Source organism: Ovis canadensis, chromosome 2 (assembly GCF_042477335.2).
Source record: "Ovis canadensis isolate MfBH-ARS-UI-01 breed Bighorn chromosome 2, ARS-UI_OviCan_v2, whole genome shotgun sequence".
Classification (NCBI taxonomy): Eukaryota; Metazoa; Chordata; class Mammalia; order Artiodactyla; family Bovidae; genus Ovis; species Ovis canadensis.
The window spans coordinates 236,931,845-236,952,770 of record NC_091246.1 but is presented as its reverse complement, the minus strand read 5'-3'; the positions used below and the strand labels follow the sequence as shown (position 1 = coordinate 236,952,770).

General features: G+C 42.5%; 1 protein-coding gene and 1 non-coding gene across 2 annotated transcripts in view; one reads left to right on the top strand and one right to left on the bottom strand.

Moving 5' to 3' along the window:
• DNER (delta/notch like EGF repeat containing) overlaps nucleotides 1-20,926 on the top strand; it is a 379,213-nt gene that overhangs the window by 337,516 nt on the left and 20,771 nt on the right. Inside the window, exons 10-11 of the mRNA XM_069578468.1 lie at nucleotides 1,455-1,568; nucleotides 18,166-18,297. Of these exons, the coding sequence (XP_069434569.1) occupies nucleotides 1,455-1,568; nucleotides 18,166-18,297 (246 nt within the window). The remainder of the gene's footprint in view (nucleotides 1-1,454; nucleotides 1,569-18,165; nucleotides 18,298-20,926) is intronic.
• LOC138434829 (U6 spliceosomal RNA) lies at nucleotides 7,333-7,441 on the bottom strand. Its single transcript, XR_011254907.1, has one exon. It is a non-coding gene; the product is annotated as a U6 spliceosomal RNA (small nuclear RNA).

Sequence of the window (20,926 nt, the reverse complement as noted above, 5' to 3'; positions counted from 1 at the left end):
AAGGAAGTGGGAATTAAATAAATATCCTTTTATTATTTGATTTATGCTTATATTTTCTTGAGACTGTCAGAAAGGATAAGTGTATCATTATATACTTTTTTACAAAGATGTAATTTATCTTCCTCTCCAAAGGGGAGGGGAACAAAGAAAGAGATTAGTCTATTCATCTATCTGACCTTCCGGTGAAATACCAGAAATTCTACCTTTCAAAGAGCATTGGATTTTTAAAGTTCTTTTTAAAAATAAAATTATGAAAATGCTATATAGTCATTGTGAAAAATTCTAACAATGTAGAGATGTACAAAGTGACATTCAAAGTAATTCATTTTTCCCTCAGTTCAGCTTCAAGCCTCTGCATATATACATATACACGTAGACTACTTTTTAACAACAATGGGAGCTGTTTTTGTTATAAAGACTGTTTTTCAGTGCCTCTTTTGTTTGTTGTTGAATGGGTGCAGAGCTCCATAGACTGTTGTATATTTCCACGGCAGCTGAAGCTCCATCTCATGAACTGTTCAGTGAGCACAGGATCACATTCAAGTGACCATCATCACTGGGTCCCTCCCCACCAGCCTGGTGACCTTGCATTTGGATATTTGTCTCCTAGTGTTGACTTGAGGATCACCTTATACATAAAGCACAGCAGAAGGGTCTGGAACACAGTATGGGTGCAGCACGTTGCCTTTCTGTTGGTGAACTGGTTTGATCTTTGGGGATGAAGTCTAAGGACCTCCTCTCCCCTGCAGTTTTCCAAAACTACAACTGGAGCTCGTTTAAATATCTGACTCCAAATCTTTACCTTCAGGATACTGTTTATCAGTTATATTGACATATTTTGTAGACTGTCTGGCTACGTTCTGTTTCTTTTGGAGACTCAGAAAGCATGTGTCACTGATAAATTTTATCTTTCAATGTTTTAACTTTTTGTTGCCCAGACTTTGGGGTGTGGGGTCAGAGAAAATACAGAGAAGACTTTATGATGGGACTTATGATCAGGTACTGAATTTGTTATTTTCTAGTAAGGTGTGTTTTTACAGCTTAAAGTCAAGGGTGGGCTTTCCTGGTGCCTCAGTGGTAAAGAATTTGCCTGCCAAAGCAGGAGATATGGATTTGATCCCTAGGTTGGGAAGATCCCCTGGAGAAGGAAATGGCAATTCACTCCAGTATTTCTTGCCTGGAGCATTCCCTGGACAGAGGAGCCTAATGGGCTATAGTCCATAGAGTCGCAAAGAATCCGCCATGACTTAAGTGACTAAACATTAGCAAAAGTCAAGGGTGGGCACATGAATACATTTACATGTGTGCACCCATGCGTGTACATGCACACACACATGCACCCCTCTGGGAATCAGCCTTCACACTGTTCAAATCTATTCAAACACTTTCCTTTCAAAGGCTATGGGAGCTGGAGACCTTAGCAAGTTACCCTTTTTGCATCTGTGTCTCTGCAGGAATCCACTGTGAATCCTACAAGGACCCATGCGCTAATGTCAGCTGTCTGAACGGAGGCACCTGTGACAGCGAAGGTCTCAATGGCACGTGTGTCTGCGCACCAGGATTTACAGGCAAGTGAGACAGAAGCTGAGTTTTCAAATTAGTGCAGAATCCCTGAGATTGCAGCTGTGAAGAAAACCCAGAAACCTCTATGCATACATTATTGCAAAATACGAATTGCACTGCAGAAGGTAAGCAGGGATCGCTTGGATGGAGACCTGTTTTAAAACAATTTACTGTGTTGTCATTAAGTGAGGCTCTTAGGAGATCAGCATTTGGTTTGAAGACTTGCTGAGACTGTCCTTGCTGTGTACGTTTTCTGACCTGTAGCTTTGAACGTGAGACATGAGCCATTACACTCACACCTGATAAAGTGTCAGTGCTAATGGGGGTGAGAACACCTGATAAAGTGTCAGTGCTAATGGGGGTGAGAAGGAGAATGGAAGGGTCAAATGTGTCTTCTGCAGCAACTGCATTCCGCCACCAGGTTTATTTCTATCGAAAGATACGGCAGTGTCTGGATTTACTTATTTATTTTAATTGAAGGATAATTACTACCTTGTGATGGTTTTTGCCATACATCAATATGACTCAGTCAGTATGAATCGGCCACAGGCATACATGTGTCCCTTCCATCCTGAACCCCCCTCGCACCTCCCTCCCCACCCCATCCCTCCAGCTTGTCCCAGACCACCGGCTTTGGGTGCCCTGTATCATACATCAAGCTCCCACTGGTTATCTTCTTTGCATATGGTAAGGTATATGTTTCAGTGCTAGTCTCTGAAATCATCCCAGCCTTTCCTTCTCCCACTGAGTCCAAAAGTCTGCTCTTTATGTCTGCGTCTCTTTTACTGCCCTCCACATTTGAGTCAGTTCTAGTGAGGTAGGTGAACCTAGAGCCTCTTATACAGAGTGAAGTAAGTCAGAAAGAGAAAGGCAAATATCGTATATTAACATCTGGATTTTGCATAATGGAGAGATGGTGGGGGCGTTAGGGGGAGATCTTGAATTAGTAGTGAAGGTGAGGACAGGAGAGGTGTGGGCAGAGAGAGTGGATGGGGGAGAAAACATCTGATGGAAGAACAGGTGGGGAGGACAGGGCTGGGTTCAAGAGGAGCCTCGGAGGCTCCTGGGATCTGAGTGGGAAAAGTCACTGTGGGCAAGGAGAACGAGCCTAACAAGAGCCCTTCGAAGTCACCCCTCAAAGATCTAGGGGGTTGTACACACCCCAACAGATGTGGAATGTCGTATGCATGTGTAAATACTGAGGGGGGAGTTCTTAAATTTTCATCAGATTCTCAAAAGAAGTTAGGAACCCCTTGGGTAGTGGAGATGCCATCCTTCACTTTGTTAACTGAGCACAGGAGTGCGGAGATGTAGAGCGCAGGTCAGGTGTCTGTTTTGAGCACTTGCTCAGCCAACAATAGCGTCAGGATCACGCTGGCTTGCAGGTTGGGAAAGGTTAATATACAGGGGGCAGACAGAAGAAGGTGGGCACCAAAGTTTCTGGAAATATGTTGTCATTGGCTGGAGAGTGCCTTGCATGCTCACTTCCCCCTGCTAAGCCACAGTGGCCGCCTCCCCAACCCTGAAGAATTCCGCAGAGCCTGGACCCCAGTCCGTCCCTGGGGAGCCTCGTTTGTGCTTCTGGGGAAGATGCCAACAGTCAAGATCAGGAGGAGCGACCTCTGATCTTCCTTCTGCTTATCTGTGTCATATCCTTTGTTTTCCTTTTGGCTTTTCCTGGGACTAGGAAGCGGGCTCACTCAGAAAATTATCTGCAGGTGGTTTTGTTTCTGACCGGTTTATAAACACGCAGGGACATTTGTTCTCATCAATAAATGCAAAGATAATATTGGGGATTGCACAATTGCACTCATCTCACATGCTAGTAATGCTCAAAATTCTGCAAGCCAGGGCTTCAGCAATACGTGAACCGTGAACTCCCTGATGTTCAAGCTGGTTTTAGAAAAGGCAGAGGAACCAGAGATCAAATTGTCAACATCTGCTGGATCATGGAAAAAGCAAGAGAGTTCCAGAAAAACATCTACTTCTGCTTTATTGACTATGCCAAAGCCTTTGACTGTGTGGATCACAATAAACTGTGGAAAATTCTGAAAGAGATGTGAATACCAGACCACCTGACCTACCTCTTGAGAAATCTGTATGCAGGTCAGGAAGCAACAGTTAGAACTGGACATGGAACAACAGACTGGTTCCAAATAGGAAAAGGAGTACATCAAGGCTGTATATTGTCACCCTGCTTATTTAACTTCTGTGCAAGAGTACATCATGAGAAATGCTGGACTGGAAGAAACACAAGCTGGAATCAAGATTGCCGGGAGAAATATCAATAACCTCAGATATGCAGATAACACCACCCTTATGGCAGAAAGTGAAGAGGAGCTAATAAGCCTCTTGATGAAAGTGAAAGAGGAGAGTGAAAAAGTTGGCTTAAAGCTCACCATTCAGAAAACGAAAATCATGGCATCTGGTCCCATCACTTCATGGGAAATAGATGGGGAGACAGTGGAAGCAGTGTCAGACTTTATTTTTTGGGCTCCAAAATCACTGCGGATGGTGACTGCAGCCATGAAATTAAAAGACGCTTACTCCTTGGAAGAAAAGTTATGACCAACCTAGATAGCATATTCAAAAGCAGAGACATTACTTTGCCAACTAAGGTCCGTCTAGTCAAGGCTATGATTTTTCCTGTCATCATGTATGGATGTGAGAGTTGGACTGTGAAGAAGGCTGAGCGCCGAAGAATTGATGCTTTTGAACTGTGGTGTTGGAGAAGACTCTTGAGAGTCCCTTGGACTGCAAAGAGATCCAACCAGTCCATTCTGAAGGAGATCAACCCTGGGATTTCTTTGGAAGGAATGATGCTAAAGCTGAAACTCCAGTACTTTGGCCACCTCATGAGAAGAGTTGACTCATTGGAAAAGACTCTGATACTGGGAGGGATTGGGGGCAGGAGGAGAAGGGGATGACAGAGGATGAGATGGCTGGATGGCATCACAGACTTGATGGACATGAGTCTGAGTGAGCTCCGCGAGATGGTGATGGACAGGGAGGCCTGGTGTGCTGCGATTCATGGGGTCGCAAAGAGTTGGACATGACTGAGCGACTGAACTGAACTAAATATTGGGGAAACATTCCATCCCCCCCCCAGACATTTATATCCCACAAATAATAAAAAGCTTGGAAGAAAAATGAGAAAATATAGCACCATAGAGGGGGAAAAAAAAAAAAAACCAAACCCACCACTTAAAACTGTGCTACTAGGAGACAGCCATTGTTAACGTTTTGTTACATATATCCAGGGGTTTTCCTGAAGGTCTGTTTGTGTTTAAGATACAGTGTGTAGTGTAAATGCATATGTGCGTGCCTGCTAAGTTGCATCAGTCATACCCAACTTTTTTCGACCCTATGGACTGTGGCCCACCAGGATCCTCTGTCCATGAGATTCTCCAGGCAAGAATACTGGAGTGGGTTGCCACGCCCTCCTCCAGGGAATCTTCCTGACCCAGGGATCAAACCCACATCTGCAGTTCCTGCATTGCAGGCAGATTTTTTACTGCAGAGCCACTGAGGAAGCCCGTAAATGCATCTATTTGAACATAAAAGCAATCATACTGTTCATACTATTTTTCACTTAAAGATATGTGTGTTTCATAAATGGCACTTTCACATTAAGGAATATGCTTCTGTTTATCATTTTTATTGGCTGTCCTGTCATCCAGTCCATGATATGTCAGGATTCTTTTTTTAACCCATGCTCAATTCAACTTTTGGGGAGATGGAACTTTTTATTGCAAACAATATTACAGTGAATATTCTTGCATGCATGTCTTTGTAAACTTGTGTGATTATTTCTTTGAGCTAATTTCCTAGGAATGGAAACCCATGATCCAGGAGAATACATACTTATTTCCATATTGCTCTCCAGGAAGAAACCTTGTACCAATATTTACTCCTATCCAGAGTGCAAAGAAGCTTTTTTTTCCTTGAAAGTGAAAATGTTAGTAACTAAGTAGTGTCCAAGTCTTTGTGATCCCATGGACTGTAGCCTGCCAGGCTCCTCTGTCCATGGGATTTTTTTTTCAGGCAAAAATACTGGAGTGAATTTCCATTTCCTTCTCCAGGGGTTCTTCCCAACACAGGGATCAAACCTGCATCTCTTGCATTGGCAGGCGGATTGTTTTTCCACTGAGCCACCAGGGAAGCTCTGAAGAGACCTTTTATTTTTATTTTATTTATTTATTTTAATTACTTTACAATATTGTATTGACTTTGCCATACATCAACATGAATCCGCTACAGAGACCTTTTAAATGCAAATCTAATCTTTGTCTCTCCCTGCTTAAAATCACCTACTGGCATATCATTGTCTTTAAGACTTTTAGCTGGATCATCAAGACCTGGGAGGTCTGGCTACATCTTGTCTTTTTAGGCTTGTCCTGGGCCCCCTTTGCCTGCTTGATTCCCGAACAGCAGTGTCATGCTCTTCTTCTCAGTAATGTTCTTCCTGTGTGTCTCCTGCCTCTCAACCCCCTCTGCCTCCCCAACTGGCCATACACCTTTTGGTTGTTGTTTAGTTGCTACATCATGTCCGACTCATGTTCTAGGTGGAAAGTCCACCCCTAGGCCTTCAGAGAAGGCAATGGCACCCCACTCCAGTACTGTTGCCTGGAAAATCCCATGGATGGAGGAGCCTGGTGGGCTGCAGTCCATGAGGTCGCTAAGAGTTGGACATGACTGAGCGACTTCACTTTCCCTTTTCACTTTCATGCATTGGAGAAGGAAATGGCAACCCACTCCAGTGTTCTTGCCTGGAGAATCCCAGGGACGGGGGAGCCTGGTGGGAGGCCGTCTATGGGGTCGCACAGAGTCAGACACGACTGAGGTGACTTAGTAGCAGCAGCAGCAGGCCTTTATCATTCTTACTGTAATCATAGCAAGCAGGAGGACTCTTCCAGTTGAAGTAGGCTCAAACATCACTCCAACTGGTCTTTGAAAATAACAAATACCTCAGCTGTAGTCATTCTTCAACATTTTCCAGCTACTTTTCAGTATTTGTCTCAGTTCACAGGAGAATATTCTGTGATTTCCAGCTCATTTTCACAGGTGAATGTCATCAGTGCTTTATTCTCACTGAGATTTTAACTTGCCTTTCTTTGATGCTGAGCATCTTTCATGTAATTACTGACCCTTCAGGTAACTTTGGGCTTCCCTGGTGGCTCAGATGGTAAAGAATCTGCCTGCAGTTCAGGGAGACATGGGTTCAGTCCCTGGGCTGGGAAGATCCCCTGGAGAAGGAAATGGCTACCCACTCCAGTATTCTTGCCCGGAGAATCCCAAGGACAGAGGAGCCTGGCGGGCTACAGTCCATGGGGTCACAAAGAGTCAGACACAATTGAGAAAGTACTTTCACTTTTTTATTTTCATATGTCTTCCCTTGTGAAAGGTCTTTTCAATTTTTTGCCCAGTTTTTAAAAGTTGAATTTTTGTCATATCATTGAGTTGTTAGGGTAATTTGCGTATTCTAGATACAAATCCTTTGTCAGATAAACATTTGGCTTGTCCATTCATTCTTTTTTTTCTCCCCCCAGCAGTACATCCATCCATATATTCTTTTTTTAAAATTAATTTATTTTTTGTTGAAGGATAATTGCTTTACAGAATTTTGCTGTTTTCTGTCAAACCTCAACGTGAATCAGCTATAGGTATACATATATCTCCTCCCTTTTGAACCTCCCTCCCATCTCCCTCCCCATCCCAACCCTCTAGGTTGATACAGAGCCCCTGTTTGAGTTTCCTGAGCCATATAGCAAAAATATGGAACACTTTATGAATTTGCATGTCATCCTTGCTTAGGAGCCATGCTAATTTTCTTTGTATGGGTCTAAATTTTTACTATATGCGCTGCCAAAGTGAGCACCTTCCATACATTCTTAATGGGTTGTGTTTTGTTGTTGTTGTTTTTTTTTGTTGTTTTTTTTTTTTTTGTGAGGAGCAAGTACTTTTTTTTTTTGGTAATCTCTAATTTATCAATTTTTTTCTCTTTTGGTTTATTCTTTCTTTGCCTACCTTATAATGATGACATTTTGCCCAATGTGTTCTTTTAGAATTTTTAAAAATAGATTTTGCTTTTAGGTTTAGGTCTTGAGTTAATTTTTTGTGGCTATGGTGTGACTTAAGGCTGGAAGTTTATTTTTTCCCCATATGAGTACAAAGTTATCCTAGCAACTTAACTAACGGAATTCATTAGCACATTTTTTAAGAAGATGATTGACTATCTGTATGTCTTTTTTTATCCCTTTGGCTGTTTTTTCAAAATCAAAGTTTTTATTTTGAGATAATTGAAACTTCAGACTTCGTGAACAGTTTCAGTAAATAATGCAGAGAGATCCAGTGTACAGTTTACCCTCAGGGGCAACATGCTGTAGAACTACAGTACAGTGTCTTTCCCAGGTTACTGACATTGACGCAGTCAAGATCCAGACCATTTCCATCACAAGGATCCCTTATGCTGTCCTTCGATAGCCATGCCCATTTCTTGTCCACTACAGGAAAATTTCCTTAATCCCTAGAAAGTGCTAATCTGTTCTGCATCTTTATAACTTTGGTATTTCAAAAATATTTTCTGCATGGAATCATATAGCCTGTAACCTTTCAAGTTTTTTCACTCAGCATAATTCTCTGGCAGTTCATCCAGATCATTGCGTGTATCAAGTGTCTTCCTTTTTATTGCTGATCTGCCTTCTATGGTATGAATACTCCACAGTTTGTTTAGCTATTCACCTGTTGAAAGAAATCTGGGGTCTTTCCAATTTTGAGCTATTACAGAGAAAGCTGCTATAAATCTTTGTTTACAGTTTTTTGTGTGTGAATATAAGTTTTCACTTTTTTTCTGTAACATTTGCCCAGGAATTCAAGTGCTGGGTCATTAAGTAGTTGATGTGGACTTTTCAAAAAAAGAAAAAACAAAAAGATGTCAGAATATTTCCAGAGTGGCTTAACCATTTTTTCCTTCTCATTAACTACGAATCATAATCCAGTTTATCTCTCTCCTTGCCAGCATTTGATATTGTCTTCATTTTTTATTTTAGCCATTTTGATATGTGTTTAGTGATGTCTTGTGGTTTTAATTCAAGTTTCCCTAATGATAAATATGGGCTTCCCTGATGGCTCAGCAAATAAAGAATCTGCCCCCAGTGCAGGAGACACAGGAAATGGGTTTGATCCCTGGGTCAGGAAGATCCCCTGGAGTAGGAAAATGGCATCCCACTCCACTGTTCTTTCCTGAACTCTCCCATGGACAGAGGAGCCTGGCGGGCTACAGTCTGTGGGATTGCAAAGAGTCAGATATGCCTGAGTGACTGATGCAAACACGAATGATAAATGATGTTAGACACCTTTTCGTGTCCTTTTTTTACATCTACACTTACTCTTTGGCCAAGTATCCCTGCATGTCCTTTGTTGACTTTCTAATCACATCCCACATATCAAGGCTACATACTATCAGTATGATTTCTGACCACTGCCGTTGACCTTGATCATTTAGCTGAGATAGTGTTTATCAAGTTTTTCCCCTGTAATGTTATTCTTCCCCACTCTGCGTATTTTACTCTTTGGAAGGACCACACTGAAGGAATAGGGAGTTATACCAACCTCTTTGAAGGAAAAGTTGATATATAAACTGTGTGAAATTCTTCTGTAGGAGGGATTTGTCTGTTCTGCTGCATTTGTTTGTATCAGTGTGACATTATGGATATTTATTTTATATTTTGAGTTAAATTCAGAACATTTGTATTTATTTTGTTGCTCAGAATGTTCCAGATTTGGACATTGGGAGTTCTTTCATTTGGCTCCTATTGTCTCCGGCCGATGAACATACTCCGTTGTTGTGTTGGTGGTGGTTGTGTGTGTTTTATATGCTTTCTGGCAGTGAAGATACCCCAGGCTTATCTTGTATATTTCTTGCTCCAGTCTTAGAATCAGCCATCTCTCCAAGGAGAATGGTTCCTTTTATTGCAGAATGGTACTAGAAACCAAGATCTGGCCTCAAGCTGTGCTCGATATTCCAGGCATGCCTTTGCTTCTAGATCCTCTCAGCTGACAGCAAGTGAATGCGCCTGTATACTAACCCACGTATTTATAAATATTGCCATTGCGTTCAGTTCAGTTCAGTTCAGTCGCTCAGCTGTGTCTGACTCTTTGCAACCCCATGAACTGCAGAACGCCAGGCCTCCCTGTCCATCACCAACTCCTGGAGTTCACCCAAATTCATGTCCATTGAGTCAGTGATGCCATCCAGCCATCTCATCATCTGTCGTCCCCTTCTCCTCCTGCTCTCAGTCTTTCCCAGCATCAGGGTCTTTTCAAATGAGTCAGCTCTTCGCATCAGGTGGCCAAAGTATTGGAATTTCAGTTTCAACATCAGTCATTCCAATGAACACCCAGGACCGATCTCCTTTAGGATGGACTGATTGGATCTCTTTGCAGTCCAAGGGACTCTCAAGAGTCTTCTCCAACACCACAGTTCAAAAACCTCAATTCTTCGGTGCTCAGCTTTCTTTATAGTCCAACTATCACATCTATACATGACTACTGGAAAAACCATACATAGCCTTGACTAGATGGACCTTTGTTGGCAAAATAATGTCTCTGCTTTTTAATATGCTGTCTAGGTTGGTCATAACTTTCCTTCCAAGGAGTAAGCGTCTTTTAATTTCATGGCTGCAGTGATTTTGGAGCCCAGAAAAGTAAAGTCAGACACTGTTTCTGCTGTTTCCCCATCTATTTGCCATGAAATGATGGGACTGGATGCCATGATCTTAGTTTTCTGAATGTTGAGCTTTAAGCCAACTTTGTCACTCTCTGCTTTCACTTTTATTAAGAGGCTCTTTAGTTCTTCTTCACTTTCTGCCATAAGGGTGATGTCATCTGCATATCTGAGGTTACTGATATTTCTCCTGGTGATTTTGATTTCAGTTTGTGCTTCTTCCAGCCCAGCCTTTCTCATGATGTACCCTGCATATAAGTTAAATAAGCAGGCTGACAATATACAGCCTTGATGTACTCCTTTTCCTATTAGGAACAACAGTCTATTGGAACAACAGTATGTTGTTCCATGTCCAGTTCTAACTGTTGCTTCCTGACCTGCATACAGGTCTCTCAAGAGGCAGGTCAGGTGGTCTGGTATTCCCATCTCCTTCAGAATTTTCCACAGTTTATTGTGATCCACACAGTCAAAGGCTTTGGCATAGTCAATAAGGCAGAAATAGATGTTTTTCTGGAACTCTCTTGCTTTTTCCATGATCCAGTGGATGTTGGCAATTTGATCTCTGGTTCCTCTGCCTTTTCTAAAACCAGCTTGAATATCTGGAATTTCACAGTTCATGTAAGCCTGGCTTGGAGAATTTTGAGCATTCCTTTACTAGTATGTGAGATGAGTGCAATTGTGCAGTAGTTTGAGCATTCTTTGGCATTGCCTTTCTTTGGGATTGGAATGAAAACTGACCTTTTCCAGTCCTGTGGCCACTGCTGAGCTTTGCATAGCCATCTATATCTGAATTAAGCTAAACATGAATTTACACTAATTTCTCCAACTCTACTCCATTACTACATGGATCATTCCAGTCTTCTCTCTTGTTTATCTGGGAATTCCCACACCAACAGCAAGATTCCTGGCAAGTACCATCCAACATTGTTTTACGTGTTTAATTCCTGTGTACATGCAGAGCAGTATCAGAATTCTTAAGCTTGTGTCCTTGTGGGACACTAGAGAGTACAGAGCTGGTGTCTGGCTCCTTTTGCCTTTGGTGCTACCAACTCTGCCCATCCCAAGGTTACTTAGGTCAGCACTGCCCCTCACCCCTCAGTGAGCTTTGTGTCATACATTTGTAAATACCCTTGGATTATTTTCTTCACAGTCTGCATCTTTTCTGGGATCTTCCAACTAGAGGGCTTGCTTTTATTTTTCCTATAGAAGTACAGTTCTCAAGCACCATGTTTTGAAAAGGCTGCCTTTCCTAAATAGAACTGCTTCTAAACGTTTGTCAAAAATCGGTTGGCCATATTTGTGTGAATTCTCCCTTCTATCTTGTTGATCTATGTCTCCATTCCTTTGCCATTACAACTCCATCGTTATTACCGTGCACGCTCCATCATTCAGTCATGTCCAGCTCTTTGTGGCCCCACGGATTGAAGCCTGCCAGGCTCCACTGCCCATGGAATTTCCCAGGCAAGAATCCTGGAATGGGTTGCCATATCCTTCTTCAGGGGATCTTCTTGAGCCAGAGATCAAACCCATGTCTCCTGCATTGGCAGGCGGATTCTTTATCACTGTGTCACTTGGGAAGTCCCAAGTATAATGTTAGCTATAGAGTTTTTAGATTTATGTCTATCAAGTTGAGGCAGTTACTCTCTATTCCTTCTTTGCTGATAGCTTTAGTTATGAATAACTATTGAATTTTTCCAAATGCTTTTTCTGCATCAATTGATGTTATCATATGATTTTTCTTCTTTAACCTATTAATATAATGGATTATATTGATTGATTCTCAAATATTGAGTTAAATTCTTGTCTCTCTGGAATAAACACCATTTTGTCATAGTGTACAATTCTTTTCTATGTCACTGAATCCTGTCCTTTAATATTTTGTTCAGAGTTTTTGTGCCCATATTCATGAGCATATTTGTAGTTTTCTCTTTTTATTAATATTGTCTTTGACATTTTTATATTTAGAAGTTCCATGCAGGTTTTTTTTTTTATATCTTCCATTTTCATCCTCATCTTTCCCATGCTTTCCCTTCACATTTTGAACAAATTTCTTATTTATTCACCATCATCTGTTGCTGATATTTCTGGATCTCTGAATTTTGACTGACTTTCCTTCTGGATATGGATCCCATATTCCTGCTTTTTGTGCACATCTGGTATTTTTTTGTCTGACTGCTGGTCATTGTGAGTTAAGTTTTTGAGTAACTGAATTTCTTTAAAAAGTGCAGGGCTTCTTTGTGGCAAGTAGGTAAGTTACTTGCTGACCCGATTGATTCTTTCAAGGTTTGTTTTGTATTTTGGAAGGTGAAACTCTAGTAGCGTTTACAGTAGAGATAATTTTATCCTGCTACTTAGATGTGACCTTTTCCTCTGTGAATGCCTGGGGCAGGGGTGGTAGGGAGGTCAGTGAAATGTCCGTATTCCAACTTGTGAAAGTTTAAATACTTCCCAGTCCTCTGTGAGCTGTGGGCACTGTTCATCTTCCCTCCCCTTTGCTCTGCCTGTGGCATTCCTACCGACTCAGGCACAGTATTCAACAACAAACTCAGGGGTGCAGCATATCTCTGGTGCTCCTTTTCTGTGTGGCTCTATCTTCTGTGGTGGTCTGTCCTACAAATTATAGCTCAGTCAGTTCAGTCGCTCAGTTGTGTCTGACTCTTTGTGACCCCATGAACCGCAGCACACCAGGCCTCCCTGTCCATCACCAACTCCTGGAGTTCAACTAAACCCATGTCCATTGAGTCGGTGATGCCATCCAACCGTCTCATCCTCTGTCATCCCCTTCTCCTGCCCTCAATCTTTCCCAGCATCAGGGTCTTTTCAAATGAGTCAGCTCCTCGTATCAGGTGACCAAAGTATTGGAGTTTCAGCTTCAACATCAGTCTTACCAGTGAACACCCAGGACTGATCTCCTTTAGGATGGACTGGTTGGATCTCCTTGCAGTCCAAGGGACTCTCTACCTGCATGCTAAGTCCTTTCAATCATGTCCAACTCATTGTGACCCTGTGGGCTGCAGCCCACCAAGCTCCTCTGGCCATGGGATTCTCCAGGCAAGAATACTGGTGTGGGTTGCTGTGCCCTTCTCCAGGGGATCTCCCAGCCTAGGGGTTGAACCCATGTCTCATATGCCTCCTGCATTGGCAGGTGGGTTCTTTACCACTAGCACCACCTGTGAAGCCTGAGCTGCTCCAAATTCCAATTATGCCCCTCAGTTTAGCAAAACCACTGTGTTCTAAATTGGTTCCAGGCAGAAAGCCAGGATGGTGTTGGTACTCCGCTGTTTTCTTTCTCTCTCTCAGCAATCAGTTAGACACTGCCTGTTGTCTAATGTTTTAAAGGTTTTTTTTTTTTTTAAATACATATGTTTTGTTCACTTGTCTAATTATTTACAGTGGGAAGGCAAGTCAGGTTCCAGTTACTCCATCATTGTAGAGGTTCCAAGTAATTATTTAGATTCATTTCTTCTGAAATAAAAGGCTTGTACAGTATGAAGGTGGAGAAGGCAATGGCACCCCACTCCAGTACTCTTGCCTGGAAAATCCCATGGACGGAGGAGCCTGGTAGGGTGCAGTCCATGGGGTCGCTAAGAGTCGGACACGACTGAGTGACTTCCCTTTCACTTTTCACTTTCATGCATTGGAGAAGGAAATGGCAGCCCACTCCAGTGTTCTTGCCTGGAGAATCCCAGGGACTGGGGAGCCTGGTGGGCTGCCATCTCTGGGGTCGCGCAGAGTCGGACACGATTGGGGCGACTTAGCAGCAGCCAGTATGAAGGAGCTATAGTTCAAGCACCCGTTCCAGTGCCTGGCGCGTAGCAGGCTGAAATTTTATAACACTAGATACTATGGCTATAATAACTTTCATTGATATCATTCAGTGGAGGCTCTATTAACCCAGGGATTTACTGACAGCAGTGACTTTTGGTTTCTTATCTTTCTCATTTTAATTTATCCAAGGGAAGCATACAGAATTAAATTTGCATAAATACTACCAAAAGTGATACCTACTGTACAGATTGCCTCTTAGAAAGTAGTAGATTGAAAAGCGATTAGAAAAGATGTAAAGCTCAGACTCTGATTTCCAGCCTTAGTCAAGTAGAAATTTCATGTTCTCTTTGCAAATGTTATTCAAGCACAATAATGATTTAAAAGTAATTGATTCTCCCCACTCAAATAAAAAAAGTAAGCAACTCAAGAAAAAAGTAATCTGGCTCAAGCCAGCAAAAGCATAAAGATTTATTAAGTAAACTATGAGTAGAGAAAGATGCTATAATGTACTGAAGACTCGTCTACTAAAATAGGTTAGAATGCATATTGCTTGGAGATCGAATGGTGAGGTGTTGAAATGGACATAAAAATATAGTACTCCTAATACAAAGAAACATAAATGAAACCCAATTTACTCCCTGTGTGCGCAGTTGCTCAGTCATGTCTGACTCTTTGTGGTCCCATGGACTGTAGCCCACCAGGCTCCTCTGCCCATGGCATTTTCCAGGCAAGAATACTGGCGCAGGGTGCCATGCCCTCCTCCAGGGCATCTTCCAGACCCAGGGATCTAACCCATGTCTCTTGTGTCTCCTGTATTGGCAGGCGGATTCTTAACCACCAGCACCACCTGGGAAGCCCATTATTTGTAATAAATCTTCACATACTTTGCATAAGACTAATAACAAAGTGCATTATTACTCTAAGGCAAAAGGAGCAGTCATCTTTGGATTTCTCCTGGGTGAAATTTTCCTTGAGTGGCTCCACCGTCAGAATCACCACATATTCCTACCCCAAGCACGCAACACTATGAAGACCTCAGCTGTAGCCAATTAAGGGATAACAATTCAAGTAGAAATGTTGGCATGTTCATGTAAAATAGGCCAGTGGAGTAATTCTAAAGGTATCTTTGTACTGTGAACTGCTCTGAGATTCTTCCTGTGCTGTGGAAATAGCTGCTGGCTATTTGGACTCCTGACTGGCATGGAGCTTCATCATAAACTAATGTCACTGAACCCCAAGTATAGCTCTAAGAATACGGTGGTGATGAAAACCAGATTGGGATAGGTTTGGAATTCTCTGTGGGTCCTGGTTCTTTGGTTCCTGGATCTTAGAGAGTTGATAAAAGTCTATAGAATAAGTTAATCCTATTTTCCCCTGCCATTCTCTATTCCTACCAAGTCCTTCCAAATAAGTGAGAGCTAAGAAGAGATAAATCTGAGGATCTTGGACTTTTCTCAACGATTTTAGAGCCACTTGGAGCTCCAAGAGCCAAAACATGCATTAGGGCTGCTCTGGACCTGAACTTGGCATTTATCTCCCCAGGAAAGCTCTGGATCTGAGCAGGACTGGACTGACAGCTCTAGGACTGCCCAGAACGTAGGGAATTAGAAAGGTTTGACACTGATGTTAAACTTCTGGAGCAGAGTGGGGCTTTTGAGTTTTGCTAGGCTAGCAACCTATTCCAGTGGTCTCTCATGGAGAATCCCACGGACAGAGGGGCCTGGTGGGTTACAGACCATGGGGCCGTAAAGAGGTGGACAGGACTGATCTTTCAGTGACTAACACTTTCACTTTCAGGCTGTGGCAGTAGGGAGAAGTCAGGTCATTTCTGTAGCTATTGCTGCAAAGGTGGCAAAACTTCTTATTTCAGAATTTGCAGGATTCAGATAGCCAGGGAAAGAAAGCTATTGTTTAGTAAATACCTCAGTTGAGCTTGTCTTGCTAAATGGATGGAAAGCAGTACTGATGTGTATATTTGTCAGGGCCTGTGATTTCATCCTTTTGTTGTTTCTTAGCACGTTCTCGTTTATATGTCTCTTCAACTAGTCTATACCAGGTAATGCCATTTGTAATAGTTTAGTCTATGCGCCTTTCCAGTCAAAGTGATTGCCCCATTAATAGCAAGACAACCTTTGAAATAGGTTAGTAAGAGGCAATCAATTTCATGTCTTTCCTATTGACATAAATGACTATTTATTGCAGGAAACAAATTCACTTAGACACTGCTGAATTATAATCAACCTAGTAGGACCTGGACGTAGTAAATGTTTCATTTGACAGATTTTACTTTAAAAATAGATGCCAGGTGTGATAAAAGTATGAAGTGAAACAGACATGAACTATTTTGGTTTGAGATTCTGCCTCTAAAATGGTCTGTGAGCAACATATGGTGGTTTTATAAATGCAAGGTAAACCCATGGCAGATAGAAAAGCACTTTAACACTAATTAAAGAAGCCTGGAAGCAATTACCCAAATGCATACTGAGCCATTGCCTTTGAAGACTGACAAAATATTTGATTTGCTCCTTGGCTTTAGTTATGACGATAGCAGTGATCAGAGATTTTTTTTTTAATATCACCTATTTCATTTATCTCAGCAAATGGAGGTATATTTAGGGAGCTTGGGATTGACATGTACACACTGTTATGTTTAAAATGAATAACCAACAGGAACCTACTATATATATAGCACAAGGAATTCTGTGCAATGTTATCAGTCTGGATGGGAGGGGAGTTTGGGAAAGAATGGATATATGTATATGTGTGGGTGTTTGCTATCCACCTGAAACTGTCACAACATTGTTAATTGGCTATACTTCAATACAAAATAAAACGTTTTTTGAAAAAAGATAGCAAGAGGTTTCTAAAAAAAAAAAAGCTTGGCTTTTCTCATTTTCAAACCTTTTTAAGTAACTACCTCAATTTGAAGTATCCTGTATTCAGTTTTGATGTCATCTCTTCTAGAGGTGTACTCATTTAGTGCTGACTCACAGTTTGGCCTTAAATCACACAAAGATGGCTTCATATTGGTAACTTCTAATAACAAGCTATTGCTTGTAAGTTGGCCTTTTGACCACAGTGACATCAGCCCCCATTCTGGCTTGTTAGTTTAAACCAGGCTTTCTCTGAGAGGGGCAAGGATGCCCCCAGATGTTGGGAGTAGCAACGTGAGGAGCCCAGGTCACGATTTTCATTATGGATGGACCCAAGCAGTGGTGAGCTCCCCTTGGGCACTGTTCCCAGGGAAGATGGGTTAAAGCCTGGGCTCCCCTGAGAGATCACAGCTGTCTTTCCTTAGGTGGGCTTGATGCTCTCCCTGAAGCGTACCCCGGGGTTTGGAAAGGAGATTGCATTTGTATTCCTGACTCAGGCAAGGCACACAGCTGTGCCCTAGAATTATCCAGGAAATAGTCAGATGTCCAGACACTCACAGTCAAACACTTGGCTCCCCCAAAAATCATAAACTGTGAGTTTTTTGGCTTTCTGGAGCTTCAGAAAAACAAATAAGAAGATTCAGCTGATTCCATCTAAAACAAAATGATTTCTTTAAAAAAATCAGGAACCCAGGTTTGTTTCTCCCATACACCATGAAAGGATTATTCAGACATGAGACTCAGCTTCAGATCACGAATTTGATAGATTAAAGGAGATTCTTTTTACTGGCACCATTTCTTTTCCTTTTTTAAGTTTCACTTGAGTGAAGGATGTCTTGTCTGGAATTCTGAGAGACTTCTGCAACTTTATGCAAACAGCCAGTTGGGCTGCAATGCAGGCGAGCATGTGCGCTCCATCACATCAGTAGTGCCCAGCCCTGTGCGACCCTATGAACTGTAGCCCACCAGGCTCTTCTGTCCATGGGATTCTCCAGGCAAAAATACTGGAGTGGGTTGCCCTGCCCTCCTCCAGGGGATCTTCCCGACTCAGGGATCAAACCCACATCTCTTATGTCTCCTGCATTGGCAGGTGGGTTCTTTACTACTAGCACCACCTGGGAAGTCCATGGAGAGCTTGAACCTAGCCATAGATCTTTGCTGAGCCAGAGAAGTGATGGGGGTCAGAGCCACTGGGGCAGCTAGCTGGCTCACTGCTGCTTTCCTTTATCTCTTTAGGGGAAGAGTGTGACATCGATATCAATGAATGTGACAGTAACCCCTGCCATCACGCCGGCACCTGCCTGGACCAGCCCAATGGTTACACCTGCCACTGCCCACATGGCTGGGTGGGAGCAAACTGTGAAATCCGTGAGTATTCCTGCAGCTCAGTCCCTGTAATTTTCCATTCAATTTTCATTCAGTGAGATGAAGAGGCTGACTGTGTCCAGCCAGCCCCATGTCACTCTTAGAAGAGGCAGTGAGGCCCAGAGTGTTACCTGGAGCCCCCTGTACCTCCCTGGTCCCAGTTGAGTATTTTTGCTCACTGCTTTATGCTGCTCCCCCTCCTTTCTGAGCCTGAATCCAGCCTTCCTACCAGGATGAGAATGCGCCGATGTCATCCCGAGTTCACGGCTGCAAGACGGCCAAAAATATGCTTAGCAGAGAAGCATTAGAATCCGATCCAAAAAGAGAATCTTTGTGTTGAAAGCATAAACTAAAAAAAAAAAAAACAAAACAAAACAACCACACACACACACACACAAAGAATGTAAATTCACTTCGCACTTGTGTCTTCAGATGTATTTGGTTCCATCAGTTTCCCGGAAAGAAGTCCAGGAAGAATGGGCATCACACAAAACCTGAAAAGCATTTTGAGCTGCTTAGAGCGAGGTGTTCTCTGCAGATGGACTCACAGAAGTTCGACAGTGTCAGAATCAGGACTATATACGTTAATATGAAAGTCAGGTAGCTACTAGGATCAAGGTGAACATGAGAACTGCACTGGAATTGGGTGGTTGTTATCTTGTCAATCACTAAAAACTCAACTTTGAATGGTGTTTTTCTTCTCATTTAAATTAGGCAAGGCAGTTGAGTTTGCATATTTCTCTGGGGCCTTCTCACCTCCTCTTCATCAGGCAAAGACAAAGAGGCAGCTATGTAGACATAGCCCTGTCTGTCAGTCTCCCTCCTGGGCTGGCCTGCCTGCTGCCGCATCTCCTCCAGGTGGCAGTGTTTCAAGAACAGACCCCTCCTGGTGGTCCGGCTCGGGCTTGTCTGCTAATTCTTAGTGTGTGTCTGAAGTGGAGGTGTGGTCAGTATCTGGAAACCTTTTTATCCACAAATATGGACCATATTCTTCAGCATCAACTTGACCGGTAAAGGTATTTGCGTTCCTATCTACTCTTTGTCTCTCGTCTTGGCTCAGGGCTTGAGAGAGGGAGAGGAACTCTTTTTAGGACTCCCCCTTCAATCTTTTCAAATACTCATCCTCAGTCTTTTCAAATACCCATATAGTGAATGGTCTTAGCGATTCTTGGTCACAATAGGTGAGAAACATTCTGTTGTTGAAGAAAGGGAAGGAAAGAGATTCCAGTGGTACAAATGCTAAGGGCTATGATTCGATGCAGGATATTAAAACTAAAGTAGGTCCAGGGTGATTAAATTCTGTCTAGTGAGATCTGTTGAAGGAAAGGATCCCAGATTTGGGCCAGCAGATTTGGTTCTTGTCCTGGCTGTGGCACTTCTTGTGTTAGTTGTGCTGAGCCTCAGAGTACTTACCCAGTACTGATAAGTACATAAGTACTTATTCAGAGTACTTGTGAAAATGGGACCCATTTTCATTCTAAAATTTGGTAATTCTGTGAAATGTCAAATTTCATGCCTCATGGCAGGTCTTGGAGAAGAAAATGGCAATCCGCTCCAGTACTCTTGCCTGGAAAATCCCATGGATGGAAGAGCCTGGTAGTCCACAGTCCATGGGATGGTGAAGAGTTGGACATGACTGAGCGACTTCACTTTTGCTTTTCACGTTCATGCATTGGAGAAGGAAATGGCAACCCACTCCAGTGTTCTTGCCTGGAGAATCCCAGGGACAGAGGAGACTGGTGGGCTGCTGTCTATGGGGTCGCACAGAGTGGGACATGACTGAAGCGACTTAGCAGCAGCAGCAGCAGCAGCATGGCAGATCTATGTATAATTTTAAATTTCTAGTTGTGAAAATAAATATATAGGAGAGGAGAGTATGGATAAGAACTCAGAAACACAAAGGATGCCCTTGAGAAGTTTTGAAGTAAAATCGTATCATTATTTTTTTTAAAAAACTAAATTTTACTTCTTTCTGGTGATGATATTGTAGGCAAAAGATATACATGGATGGAATAATCAGGATGAAAGGTAACTTCATGTTCTAGTGACATCATATTCTAGCTCTGTGACCTGGACAAATAACTATATCTCAGCCTCATCTTTCTCACTTGTGAAATGGTGATAGAAAAGTTTCTGGGAGGATTGAGATTAAGGATCCTTTGTGCCGATCTCTGCTGTGCAGCAGTAGACACTTACATAGATGCTAGTTGCCTTTTCTCTGTCTTTCTGTGCTACTGTAGCCCTTATACCTTGAGCTAGCAGGCGAGGACTTGCCTTTGACAATTGTGTTTTTAGGAGATGTATGCCCAGGGCACAGGCCACTCTGAGTGTGTGGATGTGTTGGGCACATCCCAGTACATACTGGGTTCCCTGTTCTCCCAGAATAGCACTTTCCATTTGGTGATCTCACTTCTACTCTCCATTCAGTCAAAGGTGTTAAAAATAAATGTTATCACAGATAAGGCTCTGTCACGTTTCAGTGCTGATTGCTTCCATCCTTGACCTGACTGTAAGAATGGAGAATGAATGTGTAAGATTCGTGATGGCACACAGGTGGAGCTAGTGCCCAGTGCCGAGATGAATGGACCTGAATCAAAAGAAGAGATCTAAGGGCCAGGAATGAAAGGAAAGT